This window comes from Agelaius tricolor, unplaced genomic scaffold (genome assembly GCF_023055355.1).
Source record: "Agelaius tricolor isolate 1412-34295 unplaced genomic scaffold, bAgeTri1.0.p SCAF_13, whole genome shotgun sequence".
In the NCBI taxonomy this organism is placed as follows: domain Eukaryota; kingdom Metazoa; phylum Chordata; class Aves; order Passeriformes; family Icteridae; genus Agelaius; species Agelaius tricolor.
The window spans coordinates 19,152,971-19,173,282 of NW_027269273.1; the positions used below are offsets into that span (position 1 = coordinate 19,152,971).

The 20,312-nt window shown below is 38.1% G+C and overlaps 2 protein-coding genes across 2 annotated transcripts in view; one reads left to right on the forward strand and one right to left on the reverse strand.

Moving 5' to 3' along the window:
* Positions 1–20,312, forward strand: part of MAPK8 (mitogen-activated protein kinase 8) — a 231,195-nt gene that overhangs the window by 136,051 nt on the left and 74,832 nt on the right. The gene's annotated exons all lie outside the window — the stretch shown is intronic.
* LOC139595589 (FERM and PDZ domain-containing protein 2-like) lies at positions 10,962–19,926 on the reverse strand. Its single transcript, XM_071439056.1, has 10 exons — positions 19,627–19,926; positions 18,105–18,290; positions 17,053–17,209; positions 16,021–16,231; positions 15,042–15,145; positions 13,964–14,062; positions 12,766–12,873; positions 12,530–12,646; positions 11,830–12,062; positions 10,962–11,269 (listed from the first exon to the last, which is right to left on the reverse strand). The coding sequence occupies exons 1-10, from the start codon at positions 19,777–19,779 to the stop codon at positions 11,141–11,143; spliced, it is 1,497 nt and encodes a 498-aa protein (XP_071295157.1). The 5' UTR covers positions 19,780–19,926; the 3' UTR covers positions 10,962–11,140.

The following is a 20,312-nucleotide window of genomic DNA, read 5'->3' on the forward strand; positions in this document are numbered from 1 at the left end:
TGAGTCACTGAAAGATAGGCTGAAGAAATCACTGACATTATAAATAACAGTCTTGCCCCAGTAAAATGGGATTTATAAGCTGGACTGAAAGAGTGAAGTGCCATTAGATGTTAAAAAAAAGTATGGAAAAACTTAAATGGTGGTGTCTATCTCTGTGTTTCAGTGCTGTCCTAGTGCTTTATTTCCCCTGATGTTCAATAGTCATTGCAATAGGACACTGAGCTGCATAGCAGCAGCTCCCTCATTACCTGCACATTTAAATGCCTTGCAGTCTTCAGGGTGCCATGGGAAAGGAGGCCTACAGCAGCTGAGGAGGGACCTACACAGTGCAAACTACACTCAAGGAATCTCTGAACTAACTAGTTCCTACCTGGAAACAGGATGCTGTACATGAGCACATATAGCCATACTGTTTCCTGGGTCTACAGTTTTATCTGTGTGCAGTACTCATAACAGGCTACAGAAATATCAAGATACTCACATTGTGGGGATTTCTTTTATTGTTTGTATTGTTCGTAGATAAAGCCTTGTTTCTGTGGTGAGACAAGGATTCAAATGGAGATTTTTTGAATAGCAAGCTGTAGTCTCAACCTGTGGGTTATCCTTCTTAAACTTTACCTTTTCTTCAATTTTTTTCTTTCCCTCCAAATAGCTCTTTATGCATCTCTGCAGTTAATAGACATTATTATCCAACTACCTAAAACTTATATATATAAGTAACATTAAAATATGATAATGGAAATCTGCCAGAAGCTTCAGTTAATGGGGTGATAATGCTAAGATAGTTTTTCCAGCTACCTTCATTAGTCTAAGAAGAGATATTAGTCTTCCCTCTTAGGTGTTCCCCCAAAAAAAAGCTCTCATGCCTTGGTCATGGGTGATGATGAAGAGCATAAAGGTGTCAAGGTCAGTCTGGGTCATACTGATCCTAGAGCACATTTGCTTATGATTATCTCATGCTGTCATTCCTGCCCAAAATAGCAAATACAGCATTTATTACACACCTAGCTGTCCATCGGCACCCTTTGTGAGAGTAATTTCAGGAATCTCATCTGGCCTGACTGAAGGACGTGGGTCGCTGTCGGCACGGCCAACCACAAGGTGCAGATCTGGAGGAGAGCTTTGCAGTAAAGTCAGGACTTCATTGCATGGTAAAGATGTGACATCAATTCCATTCACCTAAATGACAAACCAGTAAAATCATGTCATAAGTCTCATTGACCATCGTTTACTTCTCCCTCTACTCTGAATTTTGCATATGAACTTAAATCAGTTTTTACTTCCTTCTTATTGGTTTTCCGTAGTATTTAATGTCAATACATTTAACAATTAAGATTGCAATAATATTTCTTTTTTGAACTTTTATTTTTCTGAATGCAGAGCTTTAATAAAAATAGCTTTTTTTCCCATTGAAACTCAAGGTCTTGTTGCGCAAAACAAGGAAGAGGGTCTTATGCAAAAAATTGAACATGAACCAGGCTGAAAAAAGGTTTTGTTATTACATTACAAAGGACATAATTCCTGCATCCTTTGTGTGTCACCTATCACCTTATTACATTAATTCAGTTTATGTCATTTAATTGGGAAGGCATTTAACGTTTCACTTGTCTTGAATGCTCCTAGATTCACTTTATTTTTCCTCATCATACAATCTATTCAGCCTGAGATTTATCCAGTTGAGGTCAGCAGAATTAGATTTATTATATTATTTATTAAAATACTTAATACATGATAAATGGGTGATACTAAACAAAGAATGCCAAAGCTGAATAATATTGATCTGCAAATATTTTCTCCTCTGCATAAACTCAAAAAATTACTGTACCATAATGATTCTATCTCCCCTTCTCAATCTTCCATCAGAAAGGGCAGGATCATTCAAGATTTCATCAACATACAAGCAGGTGTCCATTTTGTTAAGAACTACAGAGAATCCATAACCATTGTTCTCTGACTTTGTCAAAGTCACAAAGATCTCCATTTCCTGTTAAAACAAGCACAGTTTTTTTGATGTAGGCTTTTCTCTTGCTTCAGTAACATATTCCATAATTTTTATATGCAGGTAGGAATCAGATCCTCAGATGGTACAAGAGTGTGTAAAAGGTGTTCTGCCATATCCCAGAATTGTGGAGGTTCATGTAGATTGAGTTACAGGGCCTAGTAAAGCAGAGAATGCCACCAGGATCTGGGATTAGGCATTTGGAATGTGTAAAGAAAGGCTTGGAGGCCTCTGAGCTGACAAGCATTGTGATAGCAGGGTGCAAAGATCACTGTTGTTATTGCTATTGCTGTCCCACTGAAGGAAATGCCTGGAGCTAAATTTTGTCCACAGTGCTCTCAAATTAGTAGGAATTCAGAGCTCATTAGTGTCATAGGAATGCAAGATGTTCAGCATTTGGCAGGACTGAGCCTTATATTTTGAATAGTAATTAGCACAAGAATCATACTTTCTTATCAGGACATTACAGCAATATCGCTTTAACAAAGTGATTTTCTGCATGGCCTTGAAACATGGCAGAAAAAACCCAAGTAGCTGACTCCAGTTAATTTTAGAAGCTACGAGACAGCTTTTAGGCCTTTGTATACTGAGAATAATAATGCAGAATTTTGGAAAGTTGGAGAAATAGTAAGATGTCAAGAAAAAAGAAGTACCCTTAAGGCAAATGGTTAAGAATTCTGGAGAGCTGGGCATAGTGGAAGGTCTGCTTTATTTGAAGATTGTGGATATTCAGGAAAAAAAAAAGTCATGTGAAAATAGCATAGCAAATGGGTTAAAATTAATGTTTAAGACTGTAACGTTCTTAAAATTGTTTCTTTTCCCTTGTGTTCTACCAGTTGGTAATTTGATGCCCATGACATACCTGAATGCAGTCTTCATTTTCTTCCTTCTCTTCCTCTGGTTCCTCCAAGTCTTCCCATTCATTGTCACTGTCATGTGTCTCTCTGGCAGGCAGGGATGATGACGAGGGACCACAAACACGTGGCTGTGGGGTTGCAGAGACTGTCTTGGAGCTTCCTCCTCGTGGAAGTGAGGTCACAGACATTGAGCTGACAGTGAGATACTCTTCATCAATAGGGGTTAGAGAGAGAGTTTCAGGCATACATTTTGTGTTCAACAGGTCATCATGACTCTTATTAAATACGCGGCTGGAAAATAAAAAGATTGCAGTGCTGGGGTTTTCCTCCATATGCTTTATTAGATGGCCACTGAAAAGTCTACTGTTTATGCATTACCTTATTTTCATTTTAACTGAATTACTAGTTATGGTATTGAATTGCTGTCTGAATCCTCCAATGGTAGTATAAAAACAAATAAGTAATCAATATTTTGCAAAGCTACTTGAAAGATTAAAAAGCGTTCATTATTTACCTTTGTAAAATCTTGCACTCTTTTAATTTTTTTAAGGCATTAATTAGTACTTTGGTTGCTTCTCAAAAAGAATAATTGGACAAAGCCCAGACCATTAATTATTTAATCTTCCATAAACAAATTCATTAACTTTTCTGGTAAGCAATATGGACATTAAAATACCACTACAATTTTCATATTAGCATTTTTCTGGGAAAAGGAATGCCAGCCACATTTTTGGCTTCTACAGGTCTTTCCTTGGTAACTGGGCACAGACCGGAAACATGAAATATGAAGTGGTTCCTGTTTCTTCATGAAAAGAAGTCCTTACTCCTCTTTGTAAGCTTGCCTTTATTCTTATGCTTGCCTTGAAGCATATGAGTTGTCTGAAAACCACCAATGGACTTATTAAATTAATTGAATTAAAATTATTATTGATTATGTTCCACTATATTGCAGACAAAATATTCAGCACTTTTGATGTTCAAGCCCAAACTGTAATCATAAATGCTGTGTTTAATAGTTTTGGCTGTTGCCCTTCATGAGCCTGAGTAGACAGCTCTGGCATTGTCTCCCAAAAATTTACCATTGAAGCTCATAGAAATGCTAGAAACACGTTTTGTTTTTTTTTTAAGTATGTTTTCTTCATATCAATCCTTAATGAAATATTGCTAAACATTAATTCATCTTAAAAACACCTAAAATGGCATATTCATATCTGTGTCAGCCAGGATCTTTTGCTCTTTCATAGAAGTGAACTGTCCATGTCTCCCAAGCAAACATAGATAACTAAAATTAAAATAAATTCTATGTCCTGTATGAAATCACAGAAGATCGCTGTAAAATTCTTATCAGAAAATTTATACATTTGCATGAAATATTTTGAGTAATCTGGAGAAATTTCTTCATTAATCAAAAGGAAGTCTTTATTAATGCCTATTTCCTTCTGGGGATTTTGTGTGGTTTTAGCTGGAAGGATTTAAATTGATATTATATTTTAAATATTGTTTAAAATGCATGGCATCCTAAACTTCTCTGGCTTCCTTTTAAAAATGCAAAAGCTGATACTAGATGATACTGAAAATGTATCAAACAAAAACATTTATTTCAGGACTTCCTTTTTGGAAAGAATCCAAAATTTTTCTTGGAATTGGTATTTTCCCACAATAAACTTAGTTTTGTTGAATCTGTATTATGTCTTGGCAAGTATGTTTGCTGCAGACATATTTCTGCTGATTTTACTCTCAGAAGTATAGAAGCAGATAATTAAGCAGGAGCCTCATTCATGAATTGAGTGAAGTTTCTGTACTTGACAAAGAGATGATAAAATTATGAGCTGCCACTCTGATCCCACTTGGCTTGCAGTGTCAGGTAGTGCTGTCACCCCCAGAGACAACTGCCTGGGGCTGTGCTTGGTGAGAGTCAAAAGTAACAAAATCCTTTCAAGTGACTGTATGGGGAAATAGAAATTAGATTCTCAATAAAATTACTAAAGCTGTAAGTTAAAGGCCTCTAGAAGACTTTCAATTTGTCTTTGTATCAATCCTTTCTGTTCTGATAATTTCTACTTTTTTGCACTAGAAAAGATGATGAAAATTGAATGAATTTTCTTCTGTGTGACAGTGTCTGATATATCCAAAGGAGTGTAAAAGGAGACTAAATCCATTTGCACTACATTTTATTGTAGAATTCCTCTGGCTCAGGGGTTCTATTGGCTTCTGCAGACCAGAAAACATAAAATAACCCCTTTTTTCCCTCCTTGATCACAGTTTTTCTTCTGAGGTGTTTTTATTTCCTATGAAAAAATTTGAAATTAAGAGATCACACAATAAGAAAAAAAATTGGTGCCTATTTAAGTCAACTCTGAAAAAAAATGAAAGCAAAAGCTCATACAATCAATAAAAAAAGTATTTGTTTCCTGTTTAGGTGAACAGGTATCCTTCCACTTATTTCAAATGGCAACCACCTTCAGCTGAGCAGCATAAATGATTACAGTGGTGCAGAACTCTCAATGCAGACTTATGCAAAATTCTAATAAGATGAGAGTAAATAGGGAAAGCAGATTAGGTGAGTCAGAATAAGATAATAAAACAAAATCTTCAGTAATCAGGAGTGATTAGAAGCAGAGAGCCCTGTACTTAAACCTAAGCAATTTCCTTTCAAAGTTCTAAGAGTCAAAGGAAAGGCTGCAGAACAGATTTTGGTATTCCCTACCTTTTGGCCTGTCCAAACTCACATGGTGAGTAGCAGTTCTGCTTCACTTCCTCCTCTAGGGAGTGGAAGACTTCAGAACTGGAAGCTTCTTGATGAATCTTCCAAAGATGCTTATAGAAACTTTCTCTGGAAGTTGGGAGTTTCTGTATGGGTTTCTCTTGAAACTCAGCTTCCTGCTCTTCGTAAGCTGAGCTGTCATCCTCAGGTGGCTCACTGAAATCTTCTCCCACTGGAGAATCAAGGCAGTCTTCAAGGTCTGGAGAGGAGCTATCTCCATCACTGGTAGACTGATCCATACTGTTTCCTGCCCCTGTACTGCCTGGCATTTCTGCCACAAAGTCCTTGATTGGAGATGGTGCTGGAGTCTATTAAAAAACCAGAAAGATTAGTGTAACTCCTTTTTAATCTCCCATATTTTTTCCTTCAAGAGCAAAATGTTTTGAAAAAGCAATATTAATGAGCTTCTGAATGGGAAAATACCAAATGGTAGCTGGAAGGAAGGAGAAAAAATAGAAGGTACTCTCTTACCAAATAACACTTTTGTCTTAATGTTTATTTTTCACATTCTACAAGAGTTCCAATCAAAACTACAACACCAAATCTCTTTTCCCAATGAATTATTTGCTAGAGGTTCTTTTTTAATATATCTATTGATATCATGCCTCAGTGTTGTGTCTATACTCTCTTCATTCCATGGAAGTAGCTTCCAGACTTGACTCCCGTGTGACTGACCATAGAAATCAGCCAAGGGCACACTGCAGCAGAGCAGCTGGAGTCAGTTTGATATCTGGAGATGGTTCTGACTACTGTCATTTCTGCCTGCCTGTGGGTGCTATAAATCCTAGTGGGATGGCAACCATCAGTGGGCCATTCTGAATGGAGCAAGAGTAGTGCTGATGCATTTTCCTTACAAGAGTACTGTCCATGAGGTGTCTTCAAGAAGCAGGAGTAATAATGCTAGCACATCTAATGGCCATGTTTTAGTCTCTGCAGTGTCTATGGTTTGGGGATATTTTTTGTTTGTTTGTGTTTTGGTTTTCCCCCTGTAGATTCTGCTAACTATCAATAAGAACCTGAATAACCAGTTGAAACAATTATTCCATTTTTTAACTTCATTAAGAGATAGTCTGGATAGGAAAAATTCTTTATTTTCTTCTCACTTTGGGGAGTTAAAATAGCTGCATTTCAGAATATCTGTAGTTTCTGGCTGAGGATCTGGTAGAGCATTTTTAGAAGCACCACTAGAAGACCTGCTTGGGTACGTGCTGTTTCACTCCAATGATAGTACAGCAACTCAAAAGTTGTTGGACTGGGCTAAATATGTTTAATGTCTGCCAGATTTGTATTATTTTGGTTGCTAAGAAACTATAAGTTGAACTTTGCAGGCTGAGTTGAAACCAGGAAGGGAAAGAAATGGAATAGAGGGCCTTGGAGAAAAGGGAAAGTTGCCTTATTCAAGACTGGATAGAAAATGTAGTAATGTCTTTGCAGGTTTACAGAAGCAAGTTTCTGTCAGAAGCTTTGCCTTACCAGGGCAATTTGCTCTATTTCTGGAAGAACACCTTTTGGTGGTCTGCAAAGCAGCAGTGTGACTTCTCGAGGAGCTCCTCTTAACAAGTGCAGGACATCCTAAACAGAAAGAAGAAATGTAATATTTCTGATGGGACAGACAAATCTTACATGTCATTTTACTAACTGAGATGGAGAGAATTTTTATTAACAACGCTACATTTCTGGTATTTATGCCTCTCAGCACAAATACCAGAGGTAGGAGGGCCAATATTCACCACTGAAGGATTGTCATACAAATGGACCATAGTTTATAGGTAAACATGCATCTAAAGTAAAGTCAGTTCTATTTACAAACTTGCACTTTGCCATCAGGCATAATAAGTTTAGGTTAATTAGTTTTCTTTTCTTGAAGAAAACAGAATTTTCAGGAAAATTCATTCAAACCACGTGTGGCAGTAACATCTTTGGTCATTTATTTCAGCATAGCTCCCCAAACTGCCATATTCCAATGAAGAAAAATAAATCCACACATAGGCCATTACCATTTAATTTCTTAATTGAGTATAGAATTTCTCATTCCAGGTTAAAAACTTACACAGGACTTACCAATCTTGGTAGAAATTTGAATCTGGGGCATTATATTTAGCATGACATTACAAAGCACAAATGACCACAGGGTAAAATTGTTCCAATCATGCATAAAAGCAACAAAAATTCCAACTAATTAACAACTGGTGTGCATCTAACAATAGAATTCATACATTAATGGTAGAAACTTAGAAATTAAACAGCAGACGAAATTCGCTGTCAGAATTCATTTAGAAAGGAAATTCTACATAGGAGTTCTAGGGAAGAATCCTACACAGAAATCAGATTAATTATATGCAAATTCTGCCTCCCTCTGGTGATAATTAAGTTTAAATGCATTGTCTTTATTAACCTGTTACCCAGATGGAGCCCCAGTAATAACACTTCCTGCTACCTGGTACAGGAGCCCTTTGAGAGGTTTCCCATTCACTGCTAAAATGACATCTCCAACTTCAATTTCTCCGTTCTCTTCTGCTGGCTGCCCTGGAAACAGTCTTTTGATCCTGACAATAGCTCCTCCAAGGTGTTTACAAGCATCTCCTTCCGTCTGCAGAACACTAAATCCAAGGCCTCCAGAATTCTTGGTTAATTTCACTTCAAATGTGTTATCTGCTCAAATCAGAGATTGGGAAAAAAGTGGGAACCACGGCATATGTACCCCCTGAGGAGCCAATATAAACTATACTCTCAAAAGACTTTTTACTTGTGTGCTGCAGAGGTAGATCTACTAATAATAAAGTCAAAAAGAGGTTTAGGTGTTCCTCTATCTTATGAAAGTCTTTGAAATCTCACAGTCAGAATAGGGAGAACTGAAATCTATTCCACCATGTGCTCGCAGTCTGGTACCAAAAGCTTTTTGTACCAACATAAAGAGATTTACATGCTATCTTTTTCTGATGTTCTTCTGTAAGTGTTGCATAGATTTTACCATTCTGTAGTTAGTTTAGGTCTTGCACTAACAGCATAAGCTGGAATTGGAGCTACTGCTCTTTCCAGGCAAGAATGAGAGATCAGACCTTTCCCAAACACCACGCTTGTAGCTGAATTCCAGTGAAGAGGAGTAACTGCCCCATGGAAAAGTATGGTTCAGACTTGGTGTTTATGAGACAACCTTCAGTAAAAGCTACAGCATTTATTTGTTGGCTAAATTCTCTGTAAGTGATCTCTAAATCTTGTGCTTTTGAGAAATTAAGTGATGGCAGTCTCCAGTTCCCTCCAGCTTCATCACTGTCACAGCATCAGCAGCTGTGCTGGTGAGGCTCTCCCTGGGTATCAGTCTGGCCACATCCACACAGCTGCATCCTGCCTGAGACTGCTGTGGGGTACAGACAGGGGTGTTCCCTTGCCAGCCCCATCTCACAAAGGCTAAGAGATATAATATTGATGCCTAGGGTAAATTCAGCTAGATCTAGCCACTATAACTCTATGAACATTAGAAATATATTTTTCAGAATTGATTTTTATTATGTCATTAATATTGAATATCATAATTTTATTCAGTATACGGTTTTCCTTCCAACCCAAAGGAATTTCATAGAATTATTTTCATTCATTCCTTTCCCACACATTGTAGGAAGTCACCCTGAGTTCCTTCTTTATCACTTACCATCTGTCAAAAAGCAGCAGTCCTTGGTGCCATCTGTGAGGGATGTTGCCACAGAAACAACTGCACATTGGTCCTCCTTTCTGTCATTAGCAGTCAGACAAGGCTCTGCCAATTGGTAGTTTCCCCTTTCTAGAATCAGTCTGGCAACCTAAAACAGTGATAAACAGGTTCCAGTTACACAGGACACAGTGAGTCCTAAGTCTTTGTACTTTTCTGTTTAGAGGAATGGAGTTGGAGCAGAGGGGGGGATGGTTCTTTTGGCCAAGCTCGGCTACTGTGCTTCATACTAAGTCCAGTTTAGTCTACTGTGTATCTTATTGACCTCTGCTGTTGTACAAACCTGGCCAGATTTCTTCAGGTGTTCCACAGCCTGTTTGTGGGTGATGCCACAGAGGCTGATGCCATCTACTTCCAGCAGACGATCACCTGAGGTAAAAGAAAGAACATCCAGTTGCTTTGATGTTCAGGTTCAGAAGGTGTAAACCTTGAGGCTGCCCATGTTACAATAGGTCTTCATGCTTACATGTGTCAAATTAATAATGATTCATAGGAAAGCAATACTGCTTGCTGCACAGCACTCTATAACCAGCAGCTAAAGCATTCCAGGGTATTCTGTAAGTAAATGCAGTGATAGCATCTGGTTAGCACAGTAACAATGGTGTCAGAGTCACTAGCCTGATGGCAGCCACAGAAGGTAACTCTACAGTGTTGGTGTGAGGCTTCTGATTTTCAGTGGGATCCCTACATATAGTACAGGGACAGGCTGAGGAATGATGGACCATATATTACACTTTGCAGTTGTAGCACCTCCAATCCCAAATGTGTTTCATTGTCCACACTAACATGTTACCTATCTTTATTTGTCCATCCTTATCTGCTGGTCCCCTGGGAATAATTGACTTCACATATATCCCACCATGACGCACACTGGTGTTAATTCCACCCTGCAAAAACATGCCCACAGATTAGAGTCTTCATATATTCTTCCTGTGGTAAACATCAAAGCAACTTACACATGCATTGCAAAGTAACTGCTACAGGAATTGCTTTCTTCTTTAACTATTGGGGAAAAGGGAAAGAGGATATTATTCCAAACCCCATTACTCTAAAACCCCATCTAGTTGTAATATACTTCCATAGGCAGTAATCTTATTTTCTCAGAAAAATGCAATGTATTTCAATGTGACTATATAAAAATATTTACTAAATGTTCATAAATTTCTCCCTATGCTCACATAAAATGGTCTTGCATCTTTCAGTTACTCTCTAGCTCAGCTTCTAAGCTGTGCAATATCCATTCTTCAATTACTAATCTTTTGGACAATATATTAAACATGGACCTGAACTTGAGCACTCAGAGAAATTTCAGATTAACCTAAGAATCATGTTCTGTCCATCTACATCCCCTGGCCAAATTCAGATGAAAAAAATGGCCCTTAATTTCTTCTGCAGGCAATGAAATGGCTGTTGCTTCACATTCCATTTCAGCAAAGACTGTAGAGACATCTCAGCCTGGAGGGGTAAATTCAAATTAAATAGCTAGGACAAGGACTTGTTATCCAAATGTGGCAGACATTTCTTCTCTAGTCCCCCCTGACCTTCTCTAGTCCTCCCTGACCAAACTCTGCTTTCCGTGGTAGGTTTTGTTCTCAAATCAAGTCAGGACAAAAGGGGTTTGTACTGGCACGTGCTTTATGCCAGGACACTTCTTTCCCAGATGGTGTGGGTAGGAACCAGGCAATGAGCAGAGACAGTGCTTCATGCATTCTGTGTCAGCCAGGACACTGAGGTTCACAATGTGCCATGCTAACAGTTTCTGTTATCAGCCTATCTTCTGTCTTTGTTCAGTCAGGTAACAATTTGACAGACAATTAAAGAGTAACAGTGACACTTGCAGTCACACTGATTCCAAAAGTCCCATCTTCTTTAAGAAGCTCCACCGTGTAGACTTCCTTTGAGTTGGTTTCTGATGGAGATGGTAAGTGGGAAGAATCAGCTGCCTATATCAAAAATAAAAACTTTAATGAGATTACAGCATTTTGGTTTAAAAAGAAAGGGGGGAGGGGAAGGAATTTAAAAAAAATGAAGAGAGCATTTCCAAAAGATGTAAAAGGCTTGATCCTGATGTCACTATAAACCTGGAGCGATACCATTTATATCTCTGATATTATTGGAAGCTTAAGCTAATGCTACTCAAAATGCAATCTGTCTAAATGCACATAACCTGAGTATATATAGGGAGGATATCCAGAAGCAGGATATTAGACATGGCATGTTCTGGGCCTGGTTTGAAAACTTAAAAGATTGCAAGAAAATAATCAAAATTTTGTCCCTCCTCTGGAAAAAGAAGGAGAATTTTTAAAACGTTTTGTAGAACAGTTTCCCCATTTATTCACATATTTTAGACACATCCATCATTTTGACATTTCCAATGTAATTTATTTCAAGTTTTTCTATCTCCTTTCCTTCACAGTGACTTTCCCTTCTACATGTATCTGGTATGTTGTTGTATGTTGTGTGCTGGGTGTAACATTACTGAGCAGCATCAAAACTCAGTTACCTCTATATCCAGGCTATTAGCTGAAGAAACTGGAATCCTAGGGCCCAATTTTGATGCTAAATTCCAAGAGTGAGTCTTCTCAAGTTCTGTATTTGTGTCCTGTTCTTTGGGGAGAGCTGTATGACAATCCTGAATCTTTTTTCTCCCACTATCTACACAAGAGATCTCAGATCCACTAGTGCTGTTTCCTCTTGATAGATTCTTTTCTTCATTTAATCCTTCTTCATACATGTCTGTAAGGCCATATCAAAATAAGACATTGTTGAATGCAAGTAGCAAGTAAACTTGAAGAAAAATATTATTATAACCCAGCACAAGAGGACAGAGTAACTTCTTATTTCATCTGATTGTGAAATCAGATCTGTAAAATGAGTTAGTCAATGTAAAATGGAGCACTGCTATTGTAGGTGTTCAGAAATGTGTTTGCTTCCTCAATGCAGAGGACTATGCCTCTCTGTCAGAGAAAGAAATGTCAAAATTTCTTTTGTGTTCAGCGAGGCAGCCCATAATAGATTTTTTCAGACTGATGTAGCAGAGACATCACATGATACCTACCAGAAGTTGACTATTTTAGTGTATGGTTGTTCTAACTGGCAGTCAGTAGCAGGAATGTAGCACTACATCCCAGTGCCCATTAGAGATGAGTGTCCTGAGTTAACCATTAGCATCCCAGAGCCAGCAGAGGCCTTTGCCTTTGTACCTTTGGGTTGGGAGATGATGAGCTCCACTTCCTCGGGAGAGTTCTGTATGATTTTAACTGCAGTATTAAATGAAACACCCTCAAGACTAATATTATTCACAGAGATGAGTCGTCCTCCTTAAGAAAAAAAAGATAAAAGCAAGAGAAAGCATGTCTAAATAAGGAAATAAATCCAGAGTAGCTAACTTTAAACTATGCAAGTATTTTAATTCTAATTAAAAAGTACAGAAAATGACCTGGTTTGATATTTCCAGCTCTGTCTGCAGGTCCCCCAGGGATAATTGAAGCGATAAAGATACCGAGGTCTAATTTTCCTACATTTTCTCCTCCAATAATTACAAAACCTGCAAAAACGAGATAGCATGAGAATGCAAACACTGGCAGTATTAAAAATGATGAATCTTAGGAGCACAAAAGGCTCTTACTCCAGTGGCATACCTTTTGTACATGATCTGAAGGATGGGGAGCTTTGATTTACAGAGCATTAAGGTCTTGACTTGGGAGAGCTTTAAGCTTACATTATAATTAAAGTGTGCTGGTGACTTTGATCACTACTTAGATATAATTTCCCAATAACAACGTTTTCCTGGCTCAGTACTTTTAGAGACTCTAACTACTTTATTTCATGAGTCATGAACTAGGTGGACCTGCAGCATTTAACACCTGCAGGAGGGAAATGGTATAAAAGTTCATGAGATAAATTTGAACATCATTCTACATCATGCAAACAGGAAACCTGAGGTGGGCCATGTGAACTTCTAATGTAAGATATCTAAGAAAATGAAATCTATTGTTCAGTAGTTTAGTTTCACTATCCTAACTTTGACTATTGAAATATATACTTCTCACTTCTATAATAGTTGAATTTGGGATTAGGATATTACACACAGACCTGAACCATTTATAAATTTGATTTTTAATTGTATTAATGGTCATTTGTAAAACCTGATGGTCTGAACTTCTGAACTCATCCACAAGAACTCGATACAGTGTGATTAAAGTATTATATAACAAAAATATTATCCAGATAATAATCCAAAAGTTGGGAAACATTTATGCAAAGTTGGTGTAAATATTTTGCACCCTCACAGGCACCCCCTATAAGGTCTAAGATAAATAAAATCAGTACATGTGTATTTCATATACAAAACTAAAACCATCGTTTTCTCAATCTACTCTTAGCACTTGGTTCCTTTGGTGTCTGTGGCCTTATTTAATCCTCTGAAAATGTAATGGTCTTGATTTTTGTTCTTAGTCCTTTTCAGTCCTGGAAATTCTGAGTCCTTCACAAATATTGGTACTCTTATTCTATAAGAAGAATAAATGGACTAAAGGAGTTTACAGTCTTGCCCAGCCTGAGTCAGCAAGCATCAGTGTTAGCACCAGGACCTGATAGTCCCAGTAACAAACATAACATTTATGTTCCTTACTTACCAAATCCATTCTTAGGGTCACGTTTTAGGCTGACACATATGATTTCTCTTTCTAGACCACTTAGCAAAACTTCCTTTTGGGTGGCTGGTGATCCAGGTGCTGCAGAAACAAAACCACTAGAATAAATGTAGATTAATGCTAGGAGTACAGCATGCTGGGAATATTCATCTATTATGCAAAACTGAAGCTTCAAAATTAATATGTGTTTTATCCTTGACTTCAAAATTGCTGTTACTTTGAATCAATATAGTTCTGGAAGGAAGCTCAAACAAGTGTTCAGAAGTTTTCATTCTTTCGAAAAATCTCTGTACAGAGCTGTGTGATCTCGTCCTACAGTGTTCCTTTCTGGGAGAATATATGTTTTTCTGCAATGTTTTTATTAAGATTAGAATATTTAAAGAGTCAAGCATGTAGTGCCCATTGAACCTGAGGGTGATTTGAACACAAAATCTCCTGCGAGCTCTAGCCTTAGGCCCTGTGGGACTTGAAGGTGCAATCCAACCAACACTGATTGCAATGGTGACTGCTTAACATTGGGCAATTGCCACAGTGTGTTTATAGTACTCTTCTAATTTTTAAATAGACTAACCAGATAAGCATAGTTTCATGTTCCATTGATTGGCTCCCCATGTGCATGCAGTCTGGCTTCTGACAGAAAATTAGATATTCAGTCCTTAGTATCATGCAAGTGCAAGAGCAGAGTAAAGACCTGGAGCCTATGCTGTCTCATGCATTATTTATTGAGTTGTAGATCTCAGTTTTGAACCAAACAATGACCTCTGAGCACAGGGATATTGTCCCATGCAAGAGTCTCTGGGTGTACTGAACTACATCTCTGTAGAGCATTAGGCACCGTTATAGAATCATTTTATCACCAAGTCCCTTACCACTGAACCTGATGCAAAGTGGGAGTTAAGGGGAAGAAAACAGCTTGTCTTGCTAAACTCTGGACTAATTTCCAGGACTAGAAGGAAAAAAAGATAGTCTTTAATCTGTAAGCAAAATACATGTTAGTCTCCTCCTATTGAAACAATAAACATGGAAGGGTACTGTCTCTCTTTATGATTATTATACTCACCACTGATGGTGTTCTGAGTTGAATGGATAGAGAGAAAATCATAACTCCTTTGCTTTCCATTTGAATTGATGTGCATTTCTGACTGGGATAGCCCTGACAGAGATCTGCAGGGCAGGAAGGAAGACTGTGTTACAATAAAAAGTCAGCAGTGGTATTTAGTGGTATTTAGCACTCTTCATTGTCATTAGTCTGTCAGAGCCGAATTGGGAATGCACAGGTTTATAGCCTTTCAATGAGTATTCTGATTTCTGGGACATATTTCATTTTAGGGGAGAAGTGATTTATCCTTGCCAGCATTTACTTCCAAATAACAGCTGCCATTGGACCTCTCATCATGACTTATTCCTCCTGTGTTTTGTTCTGAGCTGAGTGCAGGTATCAGGAAAACACAGCATAGCTTCCCCATCATTCATTTAGTCCATTTAGACAAAACCAAGTCTGAAAGTTTTTCTGGTAGTTCATGTTCTCCTCGACTCTATTCTAACTCTTAGTACTCTAAAAGGCACTAGAATTCATCTTGAGGCTGTGCAGCTATAGTAACCACCTACACAGATGAATGCACCAAAACAAAGAGGGAGAAGTTCTTGCACTGCTCCCTATGAATTGCACATTTTGACATGGAGGAATCAACTAAATAATGATCTCTGCATTCCTGATCAAAACCAGCTCCTGATGGTTTTTTAATTCACATACTGTAATTTCCAGTGAAGATACACAGACATTGAAGATTTTACATTTATTCTTCCTCATTTTTATACTTCCTCATAACCCAATTAGTGGTTTCTTCTTGAGTCTGGTACAAATTTAAATGTCACTCTTTTTCAAGTTCTCTCTCAGTCTATTAACTTCCTGCCTGCATTTGCACAACTGCTGGCATCAAGGAGCCCCAGACCTTTTGGTGTGACCACAATAAGAACTGTAAAAAAAAATAGTTTATGCCTGAGTCTTACACATGTTCAGAGAGAAAAGGCAAACCTACCTGCCAAGATTCCTTTTGTGTCTAGTCCTATTGTTGGTTTCCACACTGAGGTTGTCACAAGATTTGCTCATCATCCCAGCAGACAGGTTTTCCAGGTTTGCTCCATAGAGCACATTCTCTGAGCGAGACAGTCTCTGAATAAGGGCAAGGTGTTCATGCTGAGCTGCATATGCAGAATTCGATTTGTCTATTTCCACAAATTTACTGTCCTCTGAATGAGAAGCAAGAGAAGGGAAGCAAAGAAAAATCCACTGATATTATTGCATTTTTTAAGCTTAAAGGAAATTTAAATTAAATCTTTTGAATATGCCAGGAAAAATTACAGCTATATTTGTTCTTTTATCCTTTATATTACAGATATATTGGTTCTTTTATCCTTGAGGGTGCCTAGGCCTTGGGTGAGTAGAAGGAGTTTCTTTCATAAAAAGTATATGCTGCATTTAGGTTAAATCTCTGTGAATTATACTACAAATGCATTTTCCACAAAGACAGGTGAACTGTAGAACCCTATATAATTTAAACCTGAATATTTCTGTGAAGTGTATTTTGTAAATGATTGGTGTATAAGAAACGTCTGTCTTTCAGAGTCTGAATTATCCAGGTTGGTAGTTTCTCATCCTTCACAGGCCTTCCACTCCAGCATATTTATATCTGGGAAGACAGGAACTCTAGGAACGTGTGCTCTCCAAAGTTCAGAGAGACACCAAGGAGCTGAATTGTTTGCAGAAGTGAAGTCAAATGGGGACCATCTTGGTGGTAACACTTGCTGTACAGTTTTCTACCTTTCTGTGAAACCTACTACTTGCTTAATGATGCCTGGGCTCTGCTATATAAAAATCTGTCCTCTAAAAGATTTCATTCTTCTGAAACAAGGTGGTGCTGAAGAAGATATTAATTTATTTAGGTTCTCATTTGGTAGCTCGAGAGGGGACTTGGAGGATGAAGAGACAGCAGGAAATTGGAGACACATTGAAAAATAAAACAAAAACTTGGCTTGGTACAGACTAGCATAAACATGAGCTTAAAATATACCTGATGAAGTTTGACGAAGTTGCCTAGAATTCATCTGTGCATTGAATTTGTGCTGGGCAGAGCAGAGGTCCAGTAGGTATTTACATGTCTTTGCTGTATCAGTAATGAAGGTGTGTTTCTTACCACTGAAACTGCTTTCAATCATGAATTTTTTTCTCTAAGAGGAAAAAAAAGCAGAGGTTGCTTTATATATCAGTCCTTACACTGAAGCACTGACAGTTCATTTATATCATCTTGTTGGTTTGTTCAGTTGTATTTATGCCTGACTGCATCCCTTTTGTTTTCAGTAAATGCCTGTTGTAAATTCAGCACTTGTAAGCAAGGTGTCTGTCATTGGGATCAGAACTCTTCTCTGTCAAAAGTCAAGAACCTTAGGACATTGAATGCAGTGATAGCAGGTTGCTAAAAATGCAGAATTTGGCCCTACAGATGTTAAAATTGTTAAACAAATTAAATATGACAAGGAACATATCTTCAAGGGGGAGAAGGACCATTTTTGCAGAGCAAACAAGCTGGGAAATGTGTGATCCAGTTTGACACCTAAACTGTACAACAGTACATTGATATACCTCTAATGTCAAAATCCCATTTAGAAATGGGTCACAATCTTATCACCAATACTAATTTGTTAACAATCTTCATATACTAAAAGATGAGGGCGGGAATAATGAGATCTGGAAAGTGGAAGACATCATCCCATGACCTGATGTAGGCATAAAAACAGAAGAAAAGAGCAGTAAAGACAAGAAAGGAATGGATATGGAATATGCTGTGGAGAGATTTGGCATAGTCTCTGTAATAGTCAGCACCAGATTATACAGTTTTATGGTAATTTGTCTTTGGCCTTGGCATAAATACTGCAGAACTATACTTCACAAAGAACTCAGTATGTTCATATGCACATCCAGATCCAGCTTTGATTTTAAACTCTTTTCAGAAAGGACTTGCCCATATAGAGTGAATCTAATTCTTGCTCTGAATGCAATTAATTTATCAAAGCGACAGGAAGGCAGTAAAGCAGTAGAGAAGAGATTCAGTTAGTTCCAACTCACATGAGCTGAAATTCTCTCTGTTTCACGCCACTGAAATCTTAAACTGGCAATTCTTGTGTGATTTTTGTTCTCATAGACGATGATGCCTTTGGCACAGATTCCCAGGATGATGTCCCCTTCTGTCCCTTTCTTCTCTTGGGACACACGATAGAATAACACTCCATATTCAGGAAGTTGCTGAGTCACCTTGTAGAGAAAAAGTGCTTTTACCATGCCTTACTCAAAAAGATTCATGGGAAGAAAGGTAGATAGAGGAGAAAATGCTTTTGAGTGTCTCAGGAGCCAGTGTCTGTCCCTGCCATCTAACCATGCAGGGGGTATTCTGAGAAACTCACCCAGAGGTTCTGGGTGTTCATGCTTGTCTTTCTACCTCCTGTACTTGGCCACAAAAGTGTTAAAATCTGACTCAGACACCTTACAGAACTATGGAATATGACTAGGATTTACTGTCTGATCTGCAGACCAATGTGAGTTTATCCTAAAACCTTACATTTTCTTTCTGGGAAGCTAATGTAGAATCCTCAAATGACTTTTCAATTGTGAACAGAGATTTTCAGTGACCAAAATAAAACACTTTAAGAAGATCTGTTTTCTCAGAAAGTAACCAAAGTACAAATGTTCAGGTCCTGAAAACTGGGGCATCTATAATCACTAGCTGAATCTGGGTTTTAATTTTTAATCCCTTTCATATTTGGAATTTACATGTTCTTGCCATGGGGTCTGTCTTTCTCACTTTCTATGATGAGTTGGCTCCTTCTACAGATTTATTCATTGAAAGAGAGACTAACAAAGCTGCTTTTTCTTCATTGGATTTGCCACACATGATGGGACTGTCATTGAGGCTAAGCTTCAATCTATTTCTTCAATTGCACTGACAGTGTTAGACGAGGAACTAATATAAATAAATAGCAACTAAACTAAGATGATGCTATAAATACCAGCATGTGGCACTGCAGCAAAATGACTACTGGTATTTATCCATTATCTAATCCCTGATATTTTTCATTTGATGGAAAGCAAAGAGGTTTGGGGAGAAAGAGAAATTAGCAGGAGAAAAGTTAATCCCACATCATCATGAAACTTTAGGGACCTAGAGAAATAGTCAAGTGAGAAAATACTTCAGATAACTCCTTCCTCACTTCCAGGGCTCACAGATACTTTTAAACAATCAATCGCTATGTGTTTAGGAAGTGCCTGAACAGCTGCTGTAATTTCAGAAGTAAAAAAATTGCTTATTTGCATGTTTTATAATCTTCTGGAGCCCAGACATATTGGTAACATGCCAAAAATTTACATCAAACCTTAGAATGCTGCAAATACACCAAAACATGCTATAAAACTCTCAGTGATAAGTGACAGTATCTAGAGCAGAATGAAATTCTGAGGTTTTTGTTGACTCTTCAAATTTTTTCACCATGTCTAAAATCCGCTGTGTCAGGCAAGAAGAAAATAGACAATGGTAAATAGAGAGGGGCTTTCTACCTCAAAATTAATAAATAGTGTTCGGGGTATGACATGTTACCTTTAAAAACTCTAGTTCAGCTTCATCCTCAAATAGGGAGCGATTCATACGATGTAATTTAGCAAGCTCTCGCTGTACATATGCCAGGGTCATTTTCTCTATTCGACTGGCTGGGACGTAGTCTTCAACACGAAAATAGCTCTTTCCATGCATCTAGGGGGCAAAAAAATTGAAAAAACAAAGAGACAGGTGCCTTTTGTTCTTTCTTGACTTTTCTTATTAATTGCATTTCATTTCCAGGGTGACCCATATGCAGAAATCACCCTGCTGCCATTTCCCAAAAGAAAGTGGGAACAGCACGTAGTGCCCTGACAGCCAAATTGCCTCTTGCCCCTGTGCTCAGGCAGCTGCTCAAAGCACACACCACTTCCTTGGGCAGAGGGGAGAAAGGAGCTGAGCCTGCAGGTGTGTCCTGCTCTTAGAGCTGACAGCTATAGCTGCATCAGTGGGGGACCCATTGCCATGGTAGACCTGACCACATGGATGAGACCACTCAGAGTTCAATTAACAGAGCTACTCTGATTTACATAGCTGAAGATATGGAAGCCGACATAAATGGGTGTTTTCTTTACACTTGAAAACTAACTAGGACAGCTAGTTCAGATATGCAGTCAGAGACCCTCCTGTCTTTGCAGCTTGTGGATCTGAGCCTACACATAAGATAGCTGTGAATTCTGAAGTGTTCC

What these genes read in the sequence shown, in the direction of transcription:
- LOC139595589 (XM_071439056.1), bottom strand. Translation starts at nt 19,779, where the DNA reads ATGCATGGAAAGAGCTATTTTCGTGTTGAAGACTACGTCCCAGCCAGT. An exon ending in CTGAACTAGAGTTTTTAAAG is followed by an intron (nt 18,291 to 19,626) that starts GTAACATGTCAT and finishes TTTCTCTACAAG; the next exon opens with GTGACTCAGCAACTTCCTGA. An exon ending in ACTTCGTCAAACTTCATCAG is followed by an intron (nt 16,232 to 17,052) that starts GTATATTTTAAG and finishes CTTCTCATTCAG; the next exon opens with AGGACAGTAAATTTGTGGAA.